General features: G+C 39.2%; 4 protein-coding genes across 6 annotated transcripts in view; 1 reads left to right on the forward strand and 3 right to left on the reverse strand.

The window, feature by feature from the left end:
• The window catches only part of Eag (potassium voltage-gated channel protein ether a go-go), a 48,311-nt gene extending 35,705 nt beyond the window's left edge, over positions 1-12,606 (forward strand). The window contains exons 7-12 of the mRNA XM_076901665.1: positions 712-977; positions 1,057-1,342; positions 1,634-1,997; positions 5,186-5,301; positions 10,206-10,363; positions 10,475-12,606. Of these exons, the coding sequence (XP_076757780.1) occupies positions 712-977; positions 1,057-1,342; positions 1,634-1,997; positions 5,186-5,301; positions 10,206-10,363; positions 10,475-11,514 (2,230 nt within the window). The 3' untranslated portion in view covers positions 11,515-12,606. The remainder of the gene's footprint in view (positions 1-711; positions 978-1,056; positions 1,343-1,633; positions 1,998-5,185; positions 5,302-10,205; positions 10,364-10,474) is intronic.
• LOC143427485 (MTOR-associated protein MEAK7) lies at positions 2,167-4,604 on the reverse strand. Its single transcript, XM_076901658.1, has 2 exons — positions 4,341-4,604; positions 2,167-4,178 (listed from the first exon to the last, which is right to left on the reverse strand). The coding sequence occupies exon 2, from the start codon at positions 4,176-4,178 to the stop codon at positions 2,847-2,849; it is 1,332 nt and encodes a 443-aa protein (XP_076757773.1). The 5' UTR covers positions 4,341-4,604; the 3' UTR covers positions 2,167-2,846.
• A 6,062-nt stretch (positions 12,607-18,668) lies between the features above and the next one.
• Positions 18,669-23,253, reverse strand: Gnmt (Glycine N-methyltransferase). Of its 2 annotated transcripts, XM_076900229.1 has the most exons (6): positions 22,630-23,253; positions 21,933-22,554; positions 20,693-21,053; positions 19,635-19,770; positions 19,439-19,559; positions 18,675-19,242 (listed from the first exon to the last, which is right to left on the reverse strand). In XM_076900229.1, exons 3-6 carry the CDS (start codon positions 21,024-21,026, stop codon positions 18,949-18,951), a joined length of 885 nt encoding a protein of 294 aa, XP_076756344.1. In that variant the 5' UTR covers positions 21,027-21,053; positions 21,933-22,554; positions 22,630-23,253; the 3' UTR covers positions 18,675-18,948. The 2 variants fall into 2 exon arrangements, with proteins under 2 accessions (XP_076756343.1, XP_076756344.1); XM_076900228.1 differs by having other exon boundaries at positions 18,669-19,242; positions 19,439-19,770.
• Positions 23,254-23,395: 142 nt separating this feature from the next.
• On the reverse strand, positions 23,396-25,024 carry LOC143426643 (zinc finger protein 706). 2 transcript variants are annotated; one of them, XM_076900231.1, is made up of 4 exons: positions 24,624-25,024; positions 24,279-24,418; positions 23,910-24,054; positions 23,396-23,836 (listed from the first exon to the last, which is right to left on the reverse strand). In XM_076900231.1, the coding sequence occupies exons 3-4, from the start codon at positions 24,051-24,053 to the stop codon at positions 23,747-23,749; spliced, it is 234 nt and encodes a 77-aa protein (XP_076756346.1). In that variant the 5' UTR covers position 24,054; positions 24,279-24,418; positions 24,624-25,024; the 3' UTR covers positions 23,396-23,746. The 2 variants fall into 2 exon arrangements, with proteins under 2 accessions (XP_076756346.1, XP_076756345.1); XM_076900230.1 differs by lacking the exon at positions 24,279-24,418 and having other exon boundaries at positions 24,624-25,018.
• Between the last annotated feature and the right edge of the window lie 596 nt (positions 25,025-25,620).

The raw sequence follows: 25,620 nt of genomic DNA on the forward strand, positions 1-25,620 counted from the left end.
AACATCGCATTGAAACTGCTGTCTAGTTCCTTCACCCCGCTTCTTAATTATTTTCGCTTCTTCTCCGTTCGAAGCGGCATAAGAGTGAAGTAGCGCTTCAAGTTAAAGCTGTCTCGTTTTTGAAGACGAGGGAAAAAAAAGGAAATATAGAAGGAGAGAGAGAGAAAGAGAGAGAAAGAGAGCGAAAGAGAGAAAGAAATAGAAAGTGAAAAAAGTCTCTGCCTGAGAGTTACAGAAGAAAGTCCACAACGATGCTAACGTTTCGCTCGTTTCCTCGACAAACAGCCATGCCTTTTGGATGTTCCCGTCGTCGAACCGACGAATGTAACGCGAGCCTTTGCTCGAACGGCTGTATTATATTCAGTTCGTGGACCCTCCTCGTTTCAAAGAGAAGCTTCGAGTGTTTGACCGTGATCCTTCTCACCAACCGTATCGTTCGTTCTGTTGAATCAGAAAAAGATAAAAAGAGAGCTGACCTCACAGACACGGTAGAGAAAAGGGAAGGAAGGAACGGTTAAAGATGAGAAAGGAAAATGGGAAACTGCTTTAGACGCGAACTTAGCGGAGCGAGAGCCTTGCTTCTTTCACATGCCTCAGAATTACTTGTCGCCCTTCATTCTCAAAAAATGTATACGATATTAGAATGATTTGTAAGCAAAATAGTAGGTAAACGAATGTCGCACGAAGATAAGAAGTGTCGTTGCGTTGAAGGTACTCGATAGGAAGGTCGGACGCGGACAACGGGGTCCAGTATTCCTGGCTATGGAAACTGGCGAACGTCACCCAGTCACCGTATAGCTATCTGTGGACCAATACCAGCACCGCGCCGGAACTAGTCGCGGGACCCTCCAGGAGGACCATGTACGTTACCGCGTTGTACTTCACGATGACCTGCATGACCTCCGTGGGATTCGGTAACGTCGCCGCCGAGACCGACAATGAAAAGATTTTCACCATCTGCATGATGATTATTGCCGGTACGACCTCTTTCCTTTAATTATAAGAAGTTGTTGTTATAAGAAGAGGGAATGATCGACGACCTGATTTCACTCGTAGCCCTGCTATACGCCACGATCTTCGGCCACGTGACCACGATTATCCAGCAGATGACCTCGGCCACGGCTAAGTATCACGACATGTTGAATAACGTGAGAGAGTTCATGAAATTGCACGAGGTGCCGAAAGCGCTTAGCGAACGCGTGATGGACTACGTGGTGAGTACCTGGGCGATGACCAAGGGCCTAGACACCAATAAGGTACTCAACTACTGTCCCAAAGATATGAAAGCAGACATCTGCGTTCACCTAAACAGGAAGGTCTTCAATGAGCATCCTGCATTTAGGCAAGCCTCATCTATCCTCACTACGATTATAGATTAGATACAAGAAAAAAGGTATTCATCTTTTCCTGCATTGTGAAAGTTCCTTCTTTCTTCAATCGATCAATATATTTTTATATACGTGTTGAGATCTTTATTTTTGGTACATACAGCTCCTCTTATGTGTAGTCTACAAACAGTTCCTTGAAGTCTTAGCTTCCTATCGCAGCTCTGTCTCGATTCTTATAAGGAAAGATTGAATATCGTATCTATTTATAATTCATGTACAATTATAGATACAATTATTCTTTACAGATTAGCCTCTGACGGTTGCCTACGTGCCCTGGCGATGCATTTCACAATGTCCCACAGTGCACCCGGTGATCTGCTGTATCACACGGGCGAGTCCATCGATTCCCTCTGCTTCATCGTGACCGGAAGCCTCGAAGTGATCCAGGATGACGAGGTGGTGGCTATCCTCGGGAAGGGCGATGTGTTCGGCGACAGCTTCTGGACAAATCCCTCCGTCGGACAAAGTGCGGCCAACGTTCGAGCTCTCACATACTGTGACCTGCACACGATCAAGAGGGATCGATTGTTGGAGGTGCTAGATTTTTATCAGGCCTTCGCGAACTCCTTCGCCAGAAATCTCGTACTGACGTACAATCTTAGCCATCGAGTAAGTATCTTTTATTTTATTCCTTAACTTTTTACTTTTAAATCTGTTCTAACATTCAGAATTATTTCCGAAATTGGTAATTATTCCAAAAGGTTGAACAATCTTTAAACCGGCTAATTGGTTTCAAAACGTAATACAGTTGAGGGGTATCAATGAGCGAAAGAAAAGGTTTCAATTCTGAAGGTTTCAATACTTTATTAAACTCTTAACATACTGAACAATAGTGCAGTGTTTGCTCTTTGGCTTTGTTTTCCTGGCAAACAGATTGAATGATATTCGCCGGGCATTTCGTGTACAAGCACACATACGCATATACACACGCATACACACTCACAGTCTTATGTAGCAACAGTAATGACTTCGTATTGTATAACGTTCTCGTCCATAGATTTCAATCAATGCATTGAGAAATTTGATTAAAAATGATTGATGACTCACCAGGCACTAGATAATAGGCATTCGAAAGACACAGCAATTCCCAAGGTGTAGTTTTTTCCATTCTTTTTGTTTTTCTTCTGATATATCACTCTACTAACTAGTGGAGTCAGTTGAAAACGACGCTAGTATAAGAAATCAGGCCGTTACAAGGATGTGGAATTTCCTTCTTCGAATAAATTAAGCAGCTAACACGAGAAAGTATAAGCTTGCACGATGCAATTGTTGCATTTTTTATTTTTCTTTTTATTACTGCTATTCAGAAACGATTCCACGTGAACTACGAAATCATTTTTTTCTATTTTTTTCAATGCAATACAATGATATTCTTTCGTTCCTAAAAAGCGGGTACAATTTTGAGTAGCCTGATACGTCTTCTTGCATAGAATTTCAGACAAATTTCTAATATCACAATTACTCCTTCTTCTCCCTCAGTCCCTCGCTGTGCATCTTACGGCCAGACATCTCCAGTATGATCTTTGAAGTGGGATCTTGATCCAAAACCGACTTCGAATCGCGTCCTTCTTCTTCCACTTCTGGAATAGGACCGACGCCCCACACCTCGCAGTGTTTGATCTTGAAGTTCTCCTTGCCACTTAGCTGCACATAGTTCTGGAACGTTGTGCAGGATATGCTTGATTTTCCCATTCCATATTCACAGTCGAGCCATAGACCTGGGTAATTCAATTGCCCGCCCATAAGTAAACCGTTAGGCATCGTTTGTTGGTGAAGATTTAAGTACTGATAGTGGTTGTTGTAACCGGTAGAAGCAAACGTAAGTATATCCGGTTCTAGTTTGAATAGGAAAGAGGATTGATTTCCTATAAAGTTTGGTCCGACTGCCCAACTGTCGGAGGCAAAACCACCGAACACGTGATCGTCGGTGTCCTGTAAGATTATGATGGTGGACCCTTGCATGGTGATTCTTCCAAGCATGGTGGAAAACGATTCCCCGTGCACTTGACTTGAAAATAAAAATCTCCATTCGTTGCGAAGTTCGTGGGGCAAACTGAGGTTCAGAAAAAGAACGTCGCCCAGCCCAAGAATACTGGGGAAATGCGGTATATTCTCCAGGCCCTTGCAACCTGGCAAGAGATTTAAGTCGTTTATTTTGCTGCTAGTATTCTTGTCCCCTTTCTTTTGAGAGACCAAGAAAAGGCACTGGAAGACGTGCGATTGAATTGTTTTAAAAGTAGCTGCTGTTGTGAACCAATTCTCTACTTGATCAACTGTTAGACTATCTCCGTACTTCACCAGGTCTTCGCACAGACTTCTGGACCTCATCCCAATTCTTCTGGTATTCACCGTGCAGCCGATGCTGCTCCATGTTAAATAGTGTGCATTGCCAGAGTTTTTCTGCAGTCTCAAATAAGAGTTTATAGTAGCTTGAACATATTGAAGTAACGTGGTAGTAGGAATTTCATGTTTCTGTTCCTCTTCCGAGAAACCATTGTAAATCAGACTAGTCCTCTCCTCTGGACTACCACGAACAGCGAAAACGTACAGCCTTCCAAAATTCTCTCCGTTAATAGCAGACACTCTCTTCCCTGGTTCGTGGCAGAGGAACTTTACGACAAATTGTAATAGTACATCATCCAAATGGGTGGACCAATGTTTAAATATATCTTCGCGTTTTATGGAGCCTGAACTCCGGGACATAGATTTGAAAAGATTCTCGACTAAGGTCAATTCGTCCGCCGACAGAATATTCGCGGATGAAGCGGAACGGCTGGAACCATGACCCATCTGAAATATAATCGATTATCTCGATCAAATTCATTATATGGAACCGCCGTAAAGTAGTTAAAACGGGGAAAATTTTATAAATATTGTTGCATAAACATATGACTAGGAAACGGTCGACACTCTTTAATTGCAAAAAAAGGAAAAAAAAGACCGTGTACGTACCTTTCAAATACAAGTAGCACTCTCCACAAGAATCCATATACCTCTGTTTTACCGTCAATGATTTCGATTCGAAACGAATCACGGTACGCGCATCTCGTGCACTTTCACTTAAAACCCTTCACCGAACATCTGGAACGATGTCTCGACACAGAACTTGTCAGGGAACGGTCCACGACCTTCCCCGACCCGATGCAATAAATAAAATATTTTGAGGTTAGTCGCGAGTGCAGGTAGATTTCTACTTCTTTGCGCCTATCGACTGCTCTGGTGACGCATGCGTAGCTACCGGGCGAAACCGCACCCCCACCTTTAACCCCAAAGCGACTTCTCATCCGGAAAAGAAGGAAATAATAACGAAGTATCGTCTTTTCAACGTATCAAACTTAATTACCGAGAAGATTGTATTATCCTGGTTATCTACATATTCTAGTAAAAGGAGGTTAATGCGTACAATTACTAAACATTGAATTTATCGACGTCGATCTCGATTTATAATAGAATTGAGGAACAAACACTTGGTTCGAATCTCGAGAAACAAAGTTCTTTAGAAATCGTTTCTATAGCGCTAATAATTAGTAGCAATCAACCAAGTAATCGCCTAAGAACTTGTGTACGTGATCAAAAGCGTAAAAAACCAATAAACCGCCCGATGCGTTTTACATCATTAATAACAGGAAAGGTGCGACTTGAAGTATAGATAATCGTTCTAGGTCCCATAAATAATACGCCATCTTTAATATCACTGCAGAATGAATTCTATACTTTGCGATTACACATATATAATAACTTTATTGTACCGCAATGCTTGTTCAAGCTTATGATATCGAATCGAACGTTTTGTTCAGCTAATCTTCCGGAAGGTGGCCGATGTCCGTCGAGAAAAGGAACTGGCAGAAAGAAGAAAGAACGAGCCGCAACTGGATCAAGCGCAGGATCACCTGGTGCGAAAAATTTTCTCGAGGTAGGGACAAATTTGTTATCCGTAGAGCCTCGAATGGATAATTACGTCGAATCCATTCCGTTAATGATAAACGCCTCTCTTAGTGATCTTTCATTTTTAAACGACAAGAAATTCCAATACCACACCGATGTTTTTAAACTTACAGGATATATTATGCTTTTTTTGCCGAATGATGGAGCATTGGGAGAGGTCGAGCTTAAATCTAAGATTAACTTGAAGAATACGTATTCGTTTGTAAGTTTAACGATAATAGTTGAGCCTGTCTGACTATGAAGATCTCTTACTACTTGGAGTACTTCCACATAGAGATGTAGTTTTGATATCTTTTAATGATATAATCTAATGACGATATTGTATAATACAAACGAATACAGATTCATAAGACAATTAACGAATCGTGCAGCCTTGATTCTTCCGTGTGACCACGTCCAAAAGGTCCACGCAGAATAATGGAACAGCTGATTTTCATTCACAAATATAATAAGCTGACGAATGCATATACATATATATATATATATATTTTTTAATCACATTTTTGAAGGAAGCGTAGAATGAGAGAACGATAAGAGAGAATGGATTTGAGTGAATCTAAAGTGATCTCGAATGACCATTAAATTTCTATCTTTGTACGCGTGCAGTTCCTCTGTTGAAGACTGTTTCTCTCGAGGAAGATGCTAACAAATACAGGAAATACACGCGTGCAAAAATTCAATAGAATATAATATTCAACCGTCAACTACAGAGTACTGGACCAGTTATTAACGTTAAGAACCGGAAGCACGAGCGTGAAAGTGTGCGAAAGGATGGGAGAGAAAGAAGGGAGAGATTATAGTGGCGCACAAAATTTGTCAATATACGAACGAAAAAAAAAAAAAGAAAAATCATTAGACATTTTCGTATCGTATGTTCTGGTAAATTGTTGTTGATTGTTGATCGTTGCTTGGCTGGCCTGTTGTCCGTAAAGGTTCAAGACCGACGGGGATGCCCAGATCGGCGTGAGCAGGGCCGCGAACGGACGGTCTCAGCAGGATTCCGACGAGGAGCTCACCGTGAACGTCCTGCCACCCTGGCCCAGTTTTAGGCAATTTCATTTCTTACGTATTTATTTATCTTTCTTCGTTCTTTTTATTGCCATCTCTGCTACTTCTTACGTACACTCTTCTATTATTGATTATTATTACTCTATATTTATATTGATTCAATTAATTATTCTTCTCATTATGATTATATTGACCATCATTATTATTATTATATATCATTCTATATTATTATTACTATTCTCAACTATAATTTTTCTATCATATACATATACATATATATATAAAAAATGTATATATTTATAGATATATATATATACACACATGATTATTAATCATTATATATTTGGCCTATATATATATGTATTTATACGGAACGATTTTGTACATGTATACCTGCATAAATAATTGTTGAGAGAGCGTGAACGTTTTTTGCCGAAAGAATCGTGTATCGAGGAAAGTAATTTTTTTTAGATCGGCACGATCCACCTCGGGACGAGCGACTTTCGACAACGATGGACCGTGCAGAATTTTTATTCCGTTCGTGTAACATCGTATCGTGAGACTTAAGAAAAAAGAAACTAGTCAAGTAGAATCGAATCGATGCGAAAGAAGAGAGCATTCTCGCGAGACCGTTTTTTCTACTACTTCCTCTTCTTCTTCTTCTTCTTCTTCTTCTTCTACTTCTTCTTCTAAACGTGTCGTTCCGATTTTGCAACGCGCGTCTCCTCCGGGAGCCACCGATAACGTGTATCTCGAGAAAGGTTTCGAAGGGTATCACGGATGTGCAATCGCTGTACACACGCTTGAAAGAGAAACTGATATATATATATATTCTCACTCAGCACGTCTACGAAATAGCCTGGGCAAATCGAGTTCCTATTCTCCGCGAAACTTTATTACCTCGTTTCGCTCGTCGCTTCTATTGCATTTTTTTTTTTTTTTTTTTTTGACATAACGAAAGGTTTCTCCTGTTTAAAAGGATTTCTGGTTTAAACGAGAGACGCGGAAGAAACGATCGGTATCGATTTGCCCAGGTAACGCATCATTCTCAGATACGTACACCATCACTCGGTGCCATTATACAATCTTTGCCATTTTTGACGATCACTGCAGTTCTGACGAATGCTAGAGTGCTGTAAGATATACGGCTTTAGTGGGTTATGCGCATCTTTCTCCCACCAATAAATATATTATATATACATATATATATATTCTTAGTGGAACCAGGATTTGTATAGAGCGATTTCGGGGACTCTGTATCTCTTTCACCGATTCTTCTTGCCAAATGTTAAATAGCTGCGTTATTCACACCAACGAAATAGCCAAGTATGGTGGAGTATTCTGATTATAAAACGAAATTGTCCGAAAGAAATGCCAGAGTTCTCCGTTGCCTCTCGAGCATCCGATCCTTTTACGATTTTATGCAACGCCGAATGCATGTGACGTACACACTCTAGGATTCAAGTTTCTCTCTGTCATCTGTATACTTATATACATATATATACATGTATATTAGGTTGTAACATATATATTCGTCCCGTTTTCATCGTTTGATAGCAGAACATTGCTTTCTTTAAATCATAATCGATATAGCGTACAATCACTTGATGATGCGTGATATTTAAGTCACTGAACTAAGAAATACTCAAGAGACTCGTACAACTGACAATTGGACATGAAAAGTGGGTCATTTATGATGAAGTCAGTTGAAGAAGACCGTGGTTACAACAAGATGAGCTAACACAGGCCATAAAATTTGGAACGACTCAAGGAAGACCATGCGGTCGGACAAATTAATTGAACTTCAATCGATCCATCTCATAAGTGAGCAAGCTAAGACAAGAAATTGGAAAGAAGTGTGAGACAATCCCACGCGTCTCTCGCGTTGTGCAAAAGTGTTCAGACTTAGCACCATCAAACTATCATTTGTTCAAAGCTTTGCAGAGTTCCCTTAATCCAATCTTATCTTTTATCTCTTTTAACATCTGTAACAAAGTACTTGGATAACATTTTACTTAAGAAGTTGCAGAAATTTTCCAACTGTACGGAAAATGTAAGACGATGGATCAAACTGGCACGCATATAATTGATCAAAGTTATTTCTAAGTAAATTTACGAATGAACGACGTTGAAAACAGCAAAAAGAAACGGGACGAGTATATGTTAGAACCCGATATAACGATGCCAAGTAGCTGCTTGAAAAACTGCCAGACTGCCAACGATTTCTAACAAATTCAAATCTTTCTGTTAACAAAAAACCTTTCTAGAGGCCTCGAGCGTGGCATGTTACGTGCATGATAGAATTATAAAATACTTTTCTGTTGTTCTCATTCTTCTGGGCCGATCGATCGACCGAATTTACCGTTCGATGGCATTCCTACAGTTAATCAGGCAGCTCGTTACCATTACAACTGTATCATCGAACGTTGCGTCGATGAACCACGATTGCGGCCTATCGGAATCTCATTAAGCGACATTCGACTCTTAATGAGTTGAGAATCACACGGAACATTGATTTCCTCCACTTTTCTGTTCAAAATTCCTTTTCGAAAGATCACAGACTAATGCAACTTGTGTCTGATCATAGTCGAGTTTCCATCACTGCAGATCAGTCGATATAATAATTTACTCAAATCTCTCGGTGCCAGTGGGTAGCCATGGGAAAATTTCAAAATTTCCATTAATAGAGTTATTATTTTTACAAAATTACATCAGTTAAATTGAAACATTTCAATATTATTGTTAACGCTAGAATTGCTTTAAAAGGAATTTCCGACGAAAGCCCAAAAAATTGATTCACCTATTTCTACGGAACAATGTAACGAAAATAGCGTGGACTTACCTATTTACTTTGATTTGTTATTCCACGCCGGTGTCTCCTCGGAGCCCGGCGCTGCATAATAACCGATAATTTAAACTTTGATGCTCTCAACGGGCGGACGGTGTAATTACAGGCCGAAAGCGCAGTTTCTAAGTCGGTCAATTCAGCTCGAAAAGTACCGCGATAACGTGTCCCGACTTTTCACTGGTAGAAACCTCGTTCATCGAACGAAAAATACGCGAAACTTTCCGTGGCTTCCACGCTTGTTCCACTAACACGACGAACATTGCCTCTGTATCATTTAATTTCATAGTTTCATATAATTTCTTGTTTTTATTTATTTATTTTTTTTTTTATTCTCAACCGTCTGTTTTCTTCCCGAGCAATTTCAGACCACAATCGGTTCATCGACGCCGCCAGAATTTCCCGTAATGTTTTACCGGCATCTTATCACCACTAAGAATTATTTTCTTTCAAATCCCGTAGGCACACCAAAGTAGGTTGCTCGTGAACACCGCTGGAGCTGTCTCCCTTTTTCTAGCCTCAGTAGAACAAATTTAATTAATTTGCCATAAAAAACAAAAGATATCGAAAGAAAAAAAATTTATTCATCACCCGCCCCCCCAAAAAACAAAAATATTAATATTATACATACACTCTCTCACTACCCTTAAAAAGATAAAAAAGAAAAAGCCAGAAAAAAAAGAAAAATAATTGAAATAAAATGCAGAGTAACAGTGATTGTGCCCATCAATCAAGTATGATCAAGGTAAAGAAAAGTTTCACGGTACCCAATGCCAAAAAAAAATAAGTAAATAAATAAAATGTGAAACTTTTGGTACACGATAAAGAGAAGGAATAGTGCAATATTATTTTCCTACCTATGACTTGTATACACCATGTAATCTAATTGTCCCCCCCTTTATTTAATTGATCGCCTAGTGATACTGGCCTTTTAATCCCAGTAATGTAAATAGACGGAAGCATATCACGTCGACCTGACTAAACATGAGCGTTCTCGCTTTCTACTCTTTTCTATCCAGGTTTCGCAGGGAGAGACACACTGCCGACGTGGAAAAAGGCGATGGAAAGGACGGTAAAGAGGGGAAGGAGGGCGAAACCTCGCACGTGAGGAAACTCTCCTCGACGGACGGGGATAGCTCCGTCAAGGGACGAGCCGGGAAATGGGGACGACTCTTAGGTAATTCCGCGAACTTACTCTCACGCTGTGAAAACTGATAAGCTTCGCTTTTATCCGACGACGAAGCAAGGCGAAACGATACAAGACTAACCATGCGGTGTTCTTTCGCAGGAAGCTCAAGTTTGGACTCCGGTAGCGAGGCTGGAACAGGCGTGGAAACGTTCAAGCGCACGTTGAGCGCAAGAGACGCTCGACCTGGCTCCAGCGCTGGTAGCAACAAGATATTCCCCAAGTTTGGCAAACTGGCTGGCACCATAGAGGAATCAGGGGACGTAGAAAGCGGTAAAGAAGCGCAACAGCAACAGCAACAGCAGAGCAGTACGGACTCGAAGCAACTCCAGCTTCGTCGCTTGGAGAGCTACGACGATGGTCTGATAACCACTCAACCTAGTCACGACCGCGAAATTCTAGCTGCTGTGCTGGAGGTGAAGGTGGACCTGAAGCTTGAAGTGCAACGAGTGAACCAGAGGTTGGCCAAGATCGAGGATATGCTGCAGACACTGATGAACCGGATCCCTGCAGCTAGTCCGCAACAACAGAAGAGCTCCAACAACTTTCCACCGGGTGGTAACGGCGGTTCTTCTCAGAATCAGTTGAGTAGTCAACCGCAGAGCACGGCCAGTTGCCAGCAGGGTTCCCAGGGTACGCAGACCTTAGGAGGGAACGGATTGGGGGAGCAAAAGGTGTCTATAGCGACCACATCCACGTCGACGACTGGTACCGAATGTTACAGGGAGCAGGGTACAACCATGGAACGTAGTTCTAAGCCCCAGGAACATCATCATCATCACCATCACCATCATCAATCGCAGCAATCGGATAGACTGAAGGACAGTAGTGATTATAAGACTTCCACGAGTCAAGTGAGCAAAGAATTATTGGAAAGGCTGGCTCAAGCGTCTACTTCCAGGGGAGATGACGGTACGCCTCTTGGGCCGTTGATATTGAGGAAAAGAAGGAGTAAATCGAGGAACAAAGGCGCCGCACCGTTGGCACCGTTAGCTAGTCAGCCAATTAGCCCGTCGGAGGCGACGGAGACCACGCAGATGCTCGAGTGTACGGACGACAGGGAACAGAGCTGCACCACCACAGAGAGGAGCGACAGATCCGACAGGAAGAGGCCTCCTCCTAGGCCCAGGGAGTACTTGTGAAAGTTTTTGCGGTTCTGGGCGGTCGTCTCGAGGCTCGTCTCCTGATGGGAATTGCTGGAACGAACTGTCGTTCTCTGAGGTATTCTTTTTCCAAGTGGGTATGATTTTCAAGTGATATGAGGGTTTTCGATGGAGCTTTTGTACGGATAAAAGACTGGATTGTATGGATACGTCGGAGCAGTTCGGCTCGATCGAAGTGATAGCGAAGAAGGGGGAAGATAATCATTACGGAAGTTGTGATACGAATGTGTCTTTCGAGAAAGAAACAAATGTAGGTTATTGGAGAGGAAGAATGTTAAGCTGTACTTTATTTTTAAGAGGATCGTAAATATGCAGGAAGAGGAACGTTTAGGAGAGGAATCCCGCGACCGTTTCAGCGAACTCTTTTCAACGAAGTCAGACAAGTGTACAGGCGATAAATATATCTGTAAAAAAATTCACCGCGTACGTTCTAAGGACATGCTGCATTTCCGTTAATCGCTTCGCGTCTGGTCTTCAACGAGCTTCGTCGGTACACGCGAAGAACGAACCTGACACGAGACGAAAAGCACTGATATATTATTGAGACAAGTCAGATCAGAGAAGAGAATGAATAAAACAAAGTAAAGCTGATGGTGGAACAGCTAAAGGATAAAGAATAGAAGGGGACGTTCGTGCCGACGTAAACGGTCCCGCTAACTATAATACAATTTGGCATATTTTTGCATGGCCAAACACGCGATTTAAAAATGAAAAGCATACAAAAAAAAAGCGACAAAGACGAAACCAAAGGGGAAATACGCAAAAAAGTATGTCGAATTATATACTGCTTACGACGGCTTCTTCGAGAGACATCGAACGTTTAAGCCAAAGAATGGAGAATTCAGAATACTCGCGCTCTAATACAGTAAGATAATAAACACACGTGTACACGTACAGATACATACACATACACAGAGTAATCGTAGATTTACACGCATCTCTAGAGGATCTCAGCTAAACTCGTGATGGCGCGCGATAGATTTTAAGTAACAAGCAGCATCAAAAGCAATTAAGGAAACGAGGAACAAAGTTATTAAACGAAACGTCTAAAGAGCATTTAAAGAAGAAAAAGAAAATAAGGAAGTGAGGAGAAAATGGATAGTGGTATTGTCTGAACAATTTAGGAATCGTTCTCTTCTTATTTAATTATTTATTAATCCTTAAATAATTCTGATACAGAGAAAAAAATGTAAAGAAACATTTAAAATGTTCAGTGAACAACGATACGCGATCCTTTAATTGTTTGGAACGGTTGAGCCACAACAAGCAGCAGAGGCGTTGAAAATTCGTGAGAAATAGAACTGTAGCTGTGAAAAGAGAATCGATAGGGGCTCTCTGCGTGTAGGTTCTTGGGCAATTGAACGCCCTGGCCCAAATGAAAGATGTTCAGAGACGTTGTTGAGTCATCTATCGTTGCTTCGCGCTATCGCTTTTTATCTACTCATTTTTTCCTCCCTATTCGATTCGATAGCTTTTGAGAAAAGGGATTCGCGAACACGGGAACGATAGTCGATGGCTTTTCAACTGTTCCGTCTCAGAATCGTTGAATCGTGCGTGTATGTGTGTACGTGTATGTGAGAATGTGTGGTCGAAATCGGTTGCGAGCGTGCGCATTTGTGAATAAATTTGTCCATGCTCTTCGCTTTGGACGAAGACCACAGTGGAAGGGACTTTGGGAGGACTTTTGCTAGTACGTTTCACATTCCATGACTGTACTTATTCTACCAGCTTTAATCCCTTTTAATTCACGTATTTATATACTCGATTCCTTGTCTTTCTTTTTTATACTTATATATCTTATTTCAATATTGATCATTAGGTTATTTAGTGTATTTGAGATTTTCAATTTTAATGTGAGTCATACATGATAACAATTTGAATACTGATGCCGGAAGTGCTCCCATAGTGCACCCTCGCCTCGCATTTTTGTAAGTTTCCCTTCAGAAAGTATTCGTACTAGCCTGTTGAGGCCACCTCGTTCGTAAAACGATTCGCGGACCACCATCCCCGTAAACGTCTCGAAAGAAATGAATAAAATCCAAAAAAAAAAGCTGCCCAGCAAAGAAGAATCCAGAGCACATAAGAAAAAAAAGTAACAGATCTCGTAGGTGCCTACAGACTACCGGTAAAGGTCACCTTTATTTTTTTAAGCCTGTTGAACAAGACACGTACTCCACATTGTTGCCTCTGCTTAAAGTTAACTCTTAAGTTTAACTCTTAAAGGAAAACAGATCCGATAAAGACGTTTAAATCGATAATGATCCTCGAAACGTTCCGCAGTATGACGATAAATAATTATAAATTGCTGTTAAAAGTCAATCCGTGGCATCACGCCTCGATTGGCTACGTTTCCGTGCGACTGTGACACGAAAATTGAGGTAAAAATGAAATTCGAAGAAAGCCGAAGAGCGGAAAGAAAAGAGAGAAAGAGAAACGAGGTATAAATAAAACTGTGCTCGGTTATTCACCGAATATAAAGAATTTTCGCGATCGAGCCGCGACATTCAGTTATAAAAGCACATTACACGCGACCATGACGGAGATTCGAAAATTCCGTACACTTTGTTACATCGCAAAATATGACCTAATCCCTCGATTCAAACGGCATTCAGGGAAGCCAAACAGCAATATTAGGTGTGCGTGTATGTATATATATACATCTTGTAATTACGAGCAAATGTATATATGTATATTCGTACATACACATATACATAAATAATATATACATACATAAAATAGTAAAATAACGCGTGTATTCTTATCAGCGTGTTTGCACCGAAAGAACGTTTAAGACAAACCAATCTTCTACTACTCTTGCATACATATACATACATTAACGCGTACGCAAGATTATTCTTTCCCTTTCGCCTAATTCTTTCTCGGTTTCCGGCACAGCTTTTTGTATAGCGTGAATCTCCATGTAACTATGAAAGCATGTACAATGTCGCTCAAAAATGTGTGAAGGATATACTTGCTTAGTTTTAATGAATGTTTAAAAAACACTACGATATCATTCAAGAATTTCACTAAACGTTCTAGATCCTGATTTATGAATTGCTATTAGAGAATACGTTTTGGTCAAATAGTTTATTCAATATTATATTAGTAACATTAAAAGATAATCAGGTATGTCTCAGAGAAGCTGGAAAACTGACTGCAACAAAACAATTTATTAAGAAATTCATTAAGAATCTATTGCAAGTATCTCCACACTTTCAAGCAAAAGCGTATATAATCATACAAGCATACTGTTGCACTTCTGTTGCTGCCGCCTCGAGAAAGAACCTTGAATAACACAATTATTAAGGACAATCAAAAAATGGAAAGTACTGATCTCACGCGTAGGGAAAATTGCGATTAATCAAATAAGCCTCTGATAGGTGTCTATTTCGTTATGCGTATATGTAGCTTAAGCCGATTCATAGAGGAACGTGAACGGAGAACTTTTTCAGATATTATATCATAATATATCATTTTCTACGCAAAGCGATAAATATTGAGATGGCGGGGGACTCAACGGATTCAGAGCAAACATTGCTTCATCTGCCTTTAAATTAACTAGCTGTGTATTAAATTTTTCTTAACGAACCATGTCGACTTCTTGGCATAGCTAATCTGTTAATATCGATTCTACAAGCATGATATAAAGGGTCAGACGGCAAAGCAAGCCACGAAACGCCGAGGCCCAAGCATTCAATTACACCTTGTTCCAATATTGAAGATAGAAAAAACAATAACGATGGGAACAGGAGCAAACGCGCTGGCATTAATATTTACGCGTGTAAATATTATAAATATTAAATAGGAACGAACGGGATGAAGAAAGAAGTGCGTGAATGAGCGCGTGTGTGTGTGTGTGTGTGTATAAATGTAAGAGAGAAAGAAAATTAATTTCGCAACAGAATTAAAATATCGAATTATCGGAGAGTTACGAGGACGTTGTTAATCAGGTTTTAGCGGCGAAAAACGATATAGCTGGCTCTATCGTAGTTTCTGTACACTTTGAGGACGAACGCGAGAAGTTTCACATGCCGTTAAAACCTCTCTAGCAATTAACGGGCGCCGATCAAGAATTAACGTCGAAAACGGTGCGCCTCGCTCCTTTTCAACGCCGCATATCTAGTCGATCGACCCACGATTCCAAACCGATTCGCCACACTATCGATGATACCTTGCATCAATCGCGTTCAGCCGTATCAAATTTGTATCTTCCAGCCGAACAATTCGAACATCGGATCCGCTACGTTAAGAGGACTCTTATCGCACCGTTTATCGAAAGTATAAAAGAAAACTTTGGTTGCATCCGTGTTGGAATCGCAGGGAGATCCTCTCGCTCTGTTCGCTATCCGAGAGCTTCTATTCACGCGCACGTCTCCTCGTCCCGAAAAGCAAACGGTTCCATCGGCGATCGAAAGCTAAACCCATCGAACCGAATTCCAATGAATTGTTGCATTTTGTTAACATCGAGGAGCGACAGTGTCCCATTCACAAGCGCCCGAAACCCTCGATACCTGGGCCGCATCGGTTTCAATGCGATCTTCGACCCTACACATTCCACTCGGATCTCGAAACTGTACACGGCTGTTCCAGTTAACTACACATTCCAACGTTCGCAGATATGCCGCTCTCGAAACGACGAAACATAAACGAAGATAATAACGAAGCCGCGAATCATCGAGGTGATACGAACTCGCTCGGTCATGCTGGATCCGTTGGAAACGTGGACCTCGCGGACGCGAGCCAAGAGCCGCGTCCCTGACGATGCAACGACGGGACCTAATCACGTTTCCCGTGGGAAATCGAGGAACGGTGCGCGGGCTTGTCCGTAGAGGGTGCGACCGTATTAAGAACAGTATGAAATCGTAACACGGCGGAAGTGGAGGAGCGCGACTGGTGTTCGCGTCCAACTTAAAATGCCGACAAGGCGGGACGTTGTCGGGTGTGATGTCCGTGGTAGTGGGCAACGCGACGATAGGGAGATAGGATATAAATATGTGATATTACGATTTTTTATATATCAGCTACTTTGCAATAACGGATTATTGCCGTACTTGGAGTGGAGTGCGCCGCGACACGGGTCGTCGTCGTCCTCATCCAGTTTTGTTCGTCAACGACGAATTCACCCGCATGAATTAAAACACCGCAATTACGCATCTTAAACTATAATTCCAAGCTACGTTTCTCGGTCAGTGCTAACCGTTAAAATCACTCTAGGATTTGTATACGAGCAGAGATTGATGAAATCTCTTCTTCCAGTCGCTTAGTTTCGTTTTACGTTGCGTCCCCGATGGGGACAACAGCTGTCGAAAGAGAGAGGAGGCATTATTTTGCGACGACGACAGTGATCGCAGCTACGATCGAAGAAGCCGTGATCGTACCGAATTTTTTGTGAAAATAATTAAAAGAGTCTATATAGTAGCTATCCGGCGAAATAACAAAGAAATAAAGAAATACATATATATATATATATGTATATATATATATTATTATAATCATTATTATGATTATTATTAGAACAAAAAAAGGGAGGGGGGTAAACAAATTTTTGCTATAACTAACACTTCGTCCATTTTTCTATATGGGCAATTCGTTGCACTGTAATCGAGTCCTCGGCCTTGTAAATTCTGTCCTTGTCGTTTCCGGAAACTGCTCTTCGATGATCGATCGCTACGGAGTATCGATCGATCTCGCTGTACCCTGATTATTCCCAGGTGTTTCTTCATAAAATCTCAAAGAGAAACCTCGTAACAATGAACAAATTGTTTATATTTTTACTAAACCTAATCTTAAGTGTAAAATGAAAATTGTAACGAATCTAACGGCTCGAATTTGTTTTAGGAACCGGAACACGTTTCGCCTTCGTCGTTGTAGACGAATGAAAGCGCTTAAAATTCCCGACTGTATTTCACAAATTTTTCTTTCTAGAGGGAAAAAGAGAGCGATGGGAAGGATCGATCCATCTCCGTGGCGGTGAGGAATCGGCAGGAGCCGAGCTGTTTTGCGTGACTGGTACTCTCGTGAAAATCGGATCGCGCGATCTCGACTGCGCGCCAGAGAAAATGAAACGCGACGAACGAATGGTCCTACGCGAACGCTCCACGCCGCGTTCTTGTTCTAGTTGTTACTTTCGTTCGAGCGATCGTCGACGATCGGCACAGACGACGGAACGCGTCTCCTTAAACAGATTTCGATCATTTGAAAAGGAATAGAGAAAGATACGAATGGCTGACGATCGTTCTTCGAGTTCAATCGCCATCCCTTACTGTAAAATAACCGTGAAATCTTGCGAAAGATCGGCACGCTGAAGAATTCTGTAAATAACGAATTTTTTAAATCAGTAACGGATGATTCTAAATACAGTTACGCAAGGGATACACTCTTCTGGTTCCTGATGAATAGTTCAAGATTCCAAGGTTATTTGATATTGCTGGTAGCGTATAATTACGGTAGTTGTGCAGGTGATCGAGAACTTTTAAAGGACTTTCCGATATGGTTCGTTGATTTAAGAAAACGGTAGGGCTTACGATTCAGACAAGGTTCGAATAACGCCATTGGCGATTGAATCGAAGCGTCGATGTTGAAGTTGTATTTGAGGATCTAACAATAAGGCACGATTCGTTTCAAACGAACACGCTGTAGAAATAAGCGTTAACCGTGAAGACTAACCGAAACTTCGAATTCTCCCGCAGTCTTGCATTTGCTAGTCTTCCCAATTTTGTTTTGTAAAACGTTGAACTTTCTTCTGATTGGAAAAACAACGATCGACAGAAAGAGAGACGGAGAGAAAAAGTGAAAGAGAATGAAAGAAAGTGAGAGAGAGAGAGAGAGAGAGAGAGAGAAAGAGAGAGAGAGAGGACGAAGGATCGATTAAATAGTCAAAGTTCACGAATCGTCAACGACCGCTCAAAAAAATGTACCGAGATGAAAAGAGAGCAGAAGAAGAAAAACATAAAATAAAACATGAAAAATCGTATCGTCAAGAGATCAAATTGTAGCATCGAACGAAGCCTGGCTAGAATACTCAAAAAAAAGCTGCTTTCGAACTTATAATAAAAAAAGATTCAAATTATGCGCACGTGTGTAAGTGAATCCTTGAATCAGTCTCGACTTTTCCTTTCGCTTCTTCTATTTTTATTGTCTCCCCTTTTCTGTTTGTATCAGCTTACAACTATTTGTTACATTATAATGTGTACAGTACGTATAAAAATGAAAAGTTAAGATACAAGAATGAAAGGGTTAAAGGCACATGCAAATTGTGATTTCAGAAAATTAGGGTCCCGAGTGGAACTGGAATCTGAACTGCTCGAAATTGATACGAACAGCTTCTTAAAAAACTATGCTTTACGTTGCACGAAATAAATAAGAAATGAATGAATATGCACCGTGAAGATATAAAATTCCGCACCAAGGCTTTTATACAGGTTTCTCCATAACGTGAATATAGAAACCAGGATGCTTAACTTCTTCCAAAGCCTTAAAATCCCCGTAAATGGTATGTTTTGCTCTATAATGAAACGCCTCGTCCAACATGTCCGTGAATACGTTCAATCTGTGCGGATAATAGGAGAGTCTGAACTCGCTGACGTGTTCTTGGTTATCCTCTTCATCCTCCGTGTCTTCTAGGGTGATCATGTAGTCTAACGTGACGATCGCTGGTTTTCCAGAGACGAATAGTACCGATGACTTGATGTTAGTCATGTGTTTGCTCTGAAATGCCATAAAAAAAATTTTAGCAAAAGTTTCAGCCTTAAAAAACTTGAATCTTCCCGATTTGAGAGTCAAATTCATCATTTGACTGCGTAGTTAGCACTTAAATGAGCCCTTTATCGTTTAAAAGAATAATGAGCTAAAAATTCAATCCACGAAAGAGCCAGCCTGCTCTATGAACGAATATCAGACTTACGTTATAATATATGCACTTTGGTGGTACATTGCCAGTCTCGATTATGTAGTCGTAATTCCTGTGATCGATCAGTAATAAGCCGTCAGGTTTCACGCAAAGCTCGAAATTCCGTAAAGCTTGCCTGTGTTCAATAATGCAGTTAAAACGAGCACATACTTGGAAGATTAACAACAAAGTAAAATATTCCCTACTGTACCTTTGTTCCCTTTGATCGCCAAACGTATCGGGCATGTGAGCAAAACTATTTCCCAAGCAAATGACTGCGTCGAATCCATCTCCTATCAAATGACGAATATCTTTTGATAGAGTAAGCCAATTCGCCTCTTCAATCACTATGAAACATCGCAAAAATGAATAAAATTAGTTTTACGTGTGTAACTAATTAATTCATTCGTTTTTTTTATTGTTTATCATGTAGAGAAATAAATTGGATCAAAATTAAACATGACGATGAACGTGAACATATCATTTAAAGGTCAGCGCGTTATGTTCAAATATAAAATGATATATTCCAATGCTTACATATATACTATATATGTACACAGATAACAGTGATAATGAGCGACTTTTAAAACTAACTGCTGGACGGATCAGGCGACTGACTTTCTGTAACGTAACGATCTTTTTAGTATACTCAACACTTAACGTACGAGTTGCGATTTTTACACGGTAGGTTCAACATACAGATAGTACTACAACTAATGGTAACAAGAAAAAACCCAATACGCATAAAAGTGAAAAATTAACGTCGTGTAATAAAAATTCAAGCAGAAAAGTAAATCTACTTGGCTGCATCTTAGGAAATCAGAATGGAAAAACGTAAATTTCGTAACCCCGTCTCTTATGTGTTAATATTTAATACATATCCACACGATTCCACGTATTATGAAAAAAACCAACAGAGTCAGATCAGTAATTCCTAAATGATTCATTTCTCTCGCAAACGAGAGGTGAAATATTGTGTGAACTCTGTTTAGTTATATAAAGACAATTTCTATTTAGTTCGATGAATTAATCTCTCGATTCATTTATTTTTCTAGAAATCTGCAATCTGTTGTAAAAGATACTGATTGCTTGCAATCTATAGTTTTCACACTCTTGAAAAAAAAAAATACGTATTCTGCGTAAATATAAATCTTAACTTCAGTCTCAAATCATTAATTAATGTTTCAATAGTCGCAAAAGGAGGAAAGCTAATAATGAAACAGAATGTATAATGTGTCAATATATATTCCAGACTTAAATAATATTTACCCCAATTATTGAATGCCTGTTCATTCCGGCGTTCCCATCTAGCCTTTAACGCATACTTTAGCATCTTATCTGAAGCATCTACGCTAACGACCTCGAAACCTTCCTCTAAAAGCATCACCGAATCTACTCCAGTCCCACACGCCACGTCCAAAATTCGTTTGCACCCTTTATCTCGTAATAAACCCACAAGGAAGTCCCGATAATTTTGGGTCCGTTGCTTCTTATCGCCGATAAATACTTCCCATACTTTGGCGGCTCTTCCATCTGCGTACTGGTCTCGTACACCTTCGGCAGCAGTTCCAAGTGACCTCGTACGAAATACCGAATCCATCATTTCTTGGTTCTCCTCTCCTTAATTGAACTGAAACGGTACATTCGCATCCGTTTTCGTTAGTAAAATATAATGGATAAATGAGATGGGTTATTGACTTTGAATTGTGGAAGATAAGAGACAGTTGTTTACCGACAAATGGATTTCTTTTCTACACTATCGTTTATATACTCCATATATAGATGATGATTTAATAGATTATTATATATATATAAGGTAACGAGGAAAATGTTTTGAAATGTAAATTATCTCCTTCTCTTAAGTTATTCTCTGCTTACCACTAACATAGATAATTATTTTGTTTCCAACATGAGTAGTTAATTTTCAAGACGCCATGAGCCTTTGTTATACCAAATAATAATTTGAAGATAGTTTTCTTGAATATTTAATTATAATATATGAAAAATAAAATTTTCGTTAAGAAAGTAAGATATGTTTTCTTAAACGAAGAAGATACACTAAAAATAACGTACGAGTGATTTAGGGTCATGATAGGGGAATAATCAGCCAGTATTTGTGATTAGATTAAAGTAGATTTATTACGCAAAAACATATGTAGCGGGCAAACATGACTTGCAGTCCGAGAAATGATGATCATTAAACTGTTACACTTTCCCCATTACCATTTCGATATCGACCTATTTAACTGTAATTCCAGCTTCAACGATAGCTTTCATCTACCTTCTTGTAATTTTTATCGTTATTCGACAATGTCTAATTGACTTGATTTTATCGTTATTCGACAATGTCTAATGTTGTTAAACACATTGCAAAATTTTTTACAGGACACGTTGCTCTACAATCGCTACTTAGGTACACTTTGTGAAATATTCCTTGAATTCCCTCCCATTACATTACGATGCAAATTTTTCATTCCCATTAAATCTTTTAATATAAAATATATCCTACCTTCCAGCCAAATAAACTACTGCAACTTGTTTCTTGAAGCCCGCAAAAAAATGTTCAAGTAATAAATTATTTCTATGTTAGTCACTGAAAAAGAATAACCAACTTTGAGTTGAAACACGATAAAGTAATAACGAATTGGAAGTAATAAAGTATAACACCAAAAATGAACAATGTTGCTTCACGCATTGACAGAACGACTATGAGAGACCTTCTACAGATCTCCATAATATATAAGATTTAGCTATATACGAGTAGCTGATGTAACTTTCTTACCGTTTCAAAACATTAAAAAATTGTCCTGACACAGCACATATAGATAAACCTTCTGCAATAAAGTAAATAGTTGCAACTACTTCTAGACAATCATCCTTTTTCCCGTACTTATTACGATATACCACCGATATTATTGCATCATCTAATCTCGATACGTCCTTTATCATACACGTAAATGTGCTGACAAATAAATTGTACTTTAAGATAAAGTACAACTTTTTTGCAGCGGTATATTGACATGTTCTCAATGTATTTATTATTTCTCTCTCTTTTTACAAGAGGGAAAATATTTAATACAGTTGAACATTGACACATGCAGTTTTTATAGATAAGGATAATTGTAAATCGTCTAAACACAGAATAACAATTTTTAGTGTAAAATTCTATAATTATTTTGTCAGAACAAATTACATAACTCACATACTTATTTCTATATCAAACACATGCTACACGTTCCCGTAAACTTCGTCAATATCAAACATTGATCCTTCAATTCTCAATGATGACTCTGGTGGAGATTCTTAAAGCATACTTTTCTATAAGTGCAATAATATCATAGTTGCATGTTCCACAGAATAATAAATCCTTTGTTAAAATACTAGATGATTGTGCAGTACTTTGCCATCGATTATTTTCTGTGCATAATAGAAAATGTATAGTACAAGTCAGAAAAATGTTTTACGAGATCTACACAGAGAAAGAATGAGTTCAATGAATCAATTATTATAAACAAAAAGATGTAAGTAAACTTGATTGGATACAAAAAAGAATTTAGACAATTTCATCTTACTGATATGGTCCGAGATCTTAGAGTAAATAATTTCATTTTAATTTTGGTAAAAATTAAGCTTGAATAAAAAAAAAAAGAATGATCAAACATTTATAGACAGAGTACTATGCAGAGGGCTATATGTTACAACGGTCTACACATATAGTATCCTCGTTAGTAGATTTATTGGCAGAAACACTGTAAAATGGCAGTTTCTTGTTTCTCAGTGATAATCTTCTGCATTAGTTTAATTCTTCGATTCTTGAAAATTATGTAATCAAACATATTATATTTTATCTAGATCAAAATTGAAGATATTGCATCAACATAGTCGTTTTCTGGTCATACAGAAATGATGTGACAAATATTGCTTTACTGCCTGTAACATTAAAGTATGCATAAATATTTAGAACCATACTGCTAAATTGATTAACTTTATTTTTTAGCAATGTACATATTTCAATTAAGTGAAAACTTAGCTAGCGATCACATGTTAAATGTAAACTGCTGAATATCTTTGGAAGAAAAAATGAAAACTTTCGACTTGCAAGTGATTTGTCAATAATGTATAGCTTGGGATTGTGCATGCACAAAAATTCACTTGTTAACTGTGCAATAGTTCATTTTAAACACTAACAAGGTTTAATTTATTTTTCTTTTTTCAAGACTATTTAATGATTAGTTGAACGTCAAACTATATCATTTTGTCGTTTGCAATAATTTTTTTTTCTTGCTCCATTCCAATCCTGCATCTTTGTGCAACATCTCACTCTCATATATTCTTTAGATCTTCTGGTAGGTCATTCTTAGGATGTTTATTCTCAAAATGTTGCTTATACGTCTTTGGATCTGGCATTTGTGCCTGTAATCAGATCGACAAAGATTTATCAAATTTTGCGATGATGAAAATTATTAAAAGCAGACGGTAGGCTAACCTTGCAAACTGCGCACACATGTACTAAAGCTTTCTGCGCTGCCTTTTTCTGATCGTTGGCACTGTGCCCTTGTTGCTTTTTCACTTTCGCAGCCTTTTCGGCTGCCTTAGCTTGTGATTGAATCTTCTGCTGTCCACGAGCCATTCTGAAATAATGACAATATTACTGCAATTGCGTTTGCGTAATTTGCATATGCAAAAGTTGCATAAAGATTTATGCTAAAATAATTGTACTTCAAATCAATTCATAAATCGTACAGGGTATCGAGTTTCGCAAAATTAACGATTTGCATCACAAATATCCAACGTATCTTTCTTTAATCGCAATTAATGCACAAGGTGCCGATGTAAAGCAAAATAAAGTTCGTACAAATTTCTGGCTGTAACGTTCCTCACAAAAAAACGTTGACATCGTGCATCATCCTTGTTCAACGGCACAGTCTTCGATCCTTTCTCTTTAATAGATTATTATTATATACTTTCTCTTCTTCGAGCTTACTTTGACCCAACCTATAAAATAGGTGCCCGAGGTGCCAAAGATTGCACAGGATATTACATACTACTCTATTTCACGTTAACGAATACGCAAAAGCACGCAAGAAAGAAAAAAAAAAGAAAAAAATAACGACAGAGAAGGTAGAGAAAAATCGCGACAGACGAAGGCGAGAAAATAAAAATTGAATAGAAACTGTTTTGCGAAAAATGGATCGCTCACCTGTCCGAGGATGAACGGGTTTAAAAGCAAGATTTCCTTGCCGATTCGATGAGCCGTGGCTCGATTGTTCGCAGCAAAAATGATGCAATTTTGGTTTCTCTATTAATTTTCGTACAACCGAAACTCTGATCACAAAAAGGATTTCGAATGGGAACGGAGTGATCAAAATCGATGCTCTCGGTACATCTGTTGAGACGGGTGATATTTGAGCATTCGCACGTGAAAAAGGTACTGCCTTTCAAACGACAATCGTGTGTAAAATGAAAAGGAAAAAAAAAAACAGAATTGACACAGAGTATTTAAAGGTTGGCACGATCGCGATCGGATATTTGTACGGTCTACTTTGTCCAGCCTTTTATCCGTTTGTACGTGGGATACGTTGAAGTTGAAATTGTTTTTAATCGATATTTAAATATTAAGGACCCCAGGTTCAGTGACCGCATTCCCGATGTCGAGATTCATGTGTGTAAGCGCGTATCGAAATACTTTCTTCCAATGAGGATGCATACTTTCCCATAGACGCCGCGTTCTATTGGTCGAAATTTTCGATACATTTTTGAAGACAATCCGCAGTTTTTAAATTGACGTTCGATTGTAACTTTTCACTCCTTCGATTTCAAGATCAATTTCTGCTGGTTAATTTATACTGTCGATGATTAACGGTTTAATTATTGATAAAAGGTGTGCGGTGAACTTGGAGCATCGATCTTGCGAACCAATCACGTTGCGCGCTGAATGTTTAAACTGGTGCATCGCTCGATTTAAATCTCCAGTATCATTGTGCTGTCGCAATCGAGCCGATTTAATTTGATAAGAGTCGTAACGATTAACCGTTCTCGCTTTAAGGAAAAACTAGTATCTGCAATTTCTTTTTATTTTCATTTATAAATCGAAGATACAACGATTCGCGATACAGACATTAACTGTGAATTTGTATCCAATTATTTTTATTTACAAGGTAAATCTATCGTAATATGCGGTCAACTATGCGCGATAC

Source organism: Xylocopa sonorina, chromosome 9 (genome assembly GCF_050948175.1).
Source record: "Xylocopa sonorina isolate GNS202 chromosome 9, iyXylSono1_principal, whole genome shotgun sequence".
Lineage (NCBI taxonomy): Eukaryota > Metazoa > Arthropoda > Insecta > Hymenoptera > Apidae > Xylocopa > Xylocopa sonorina.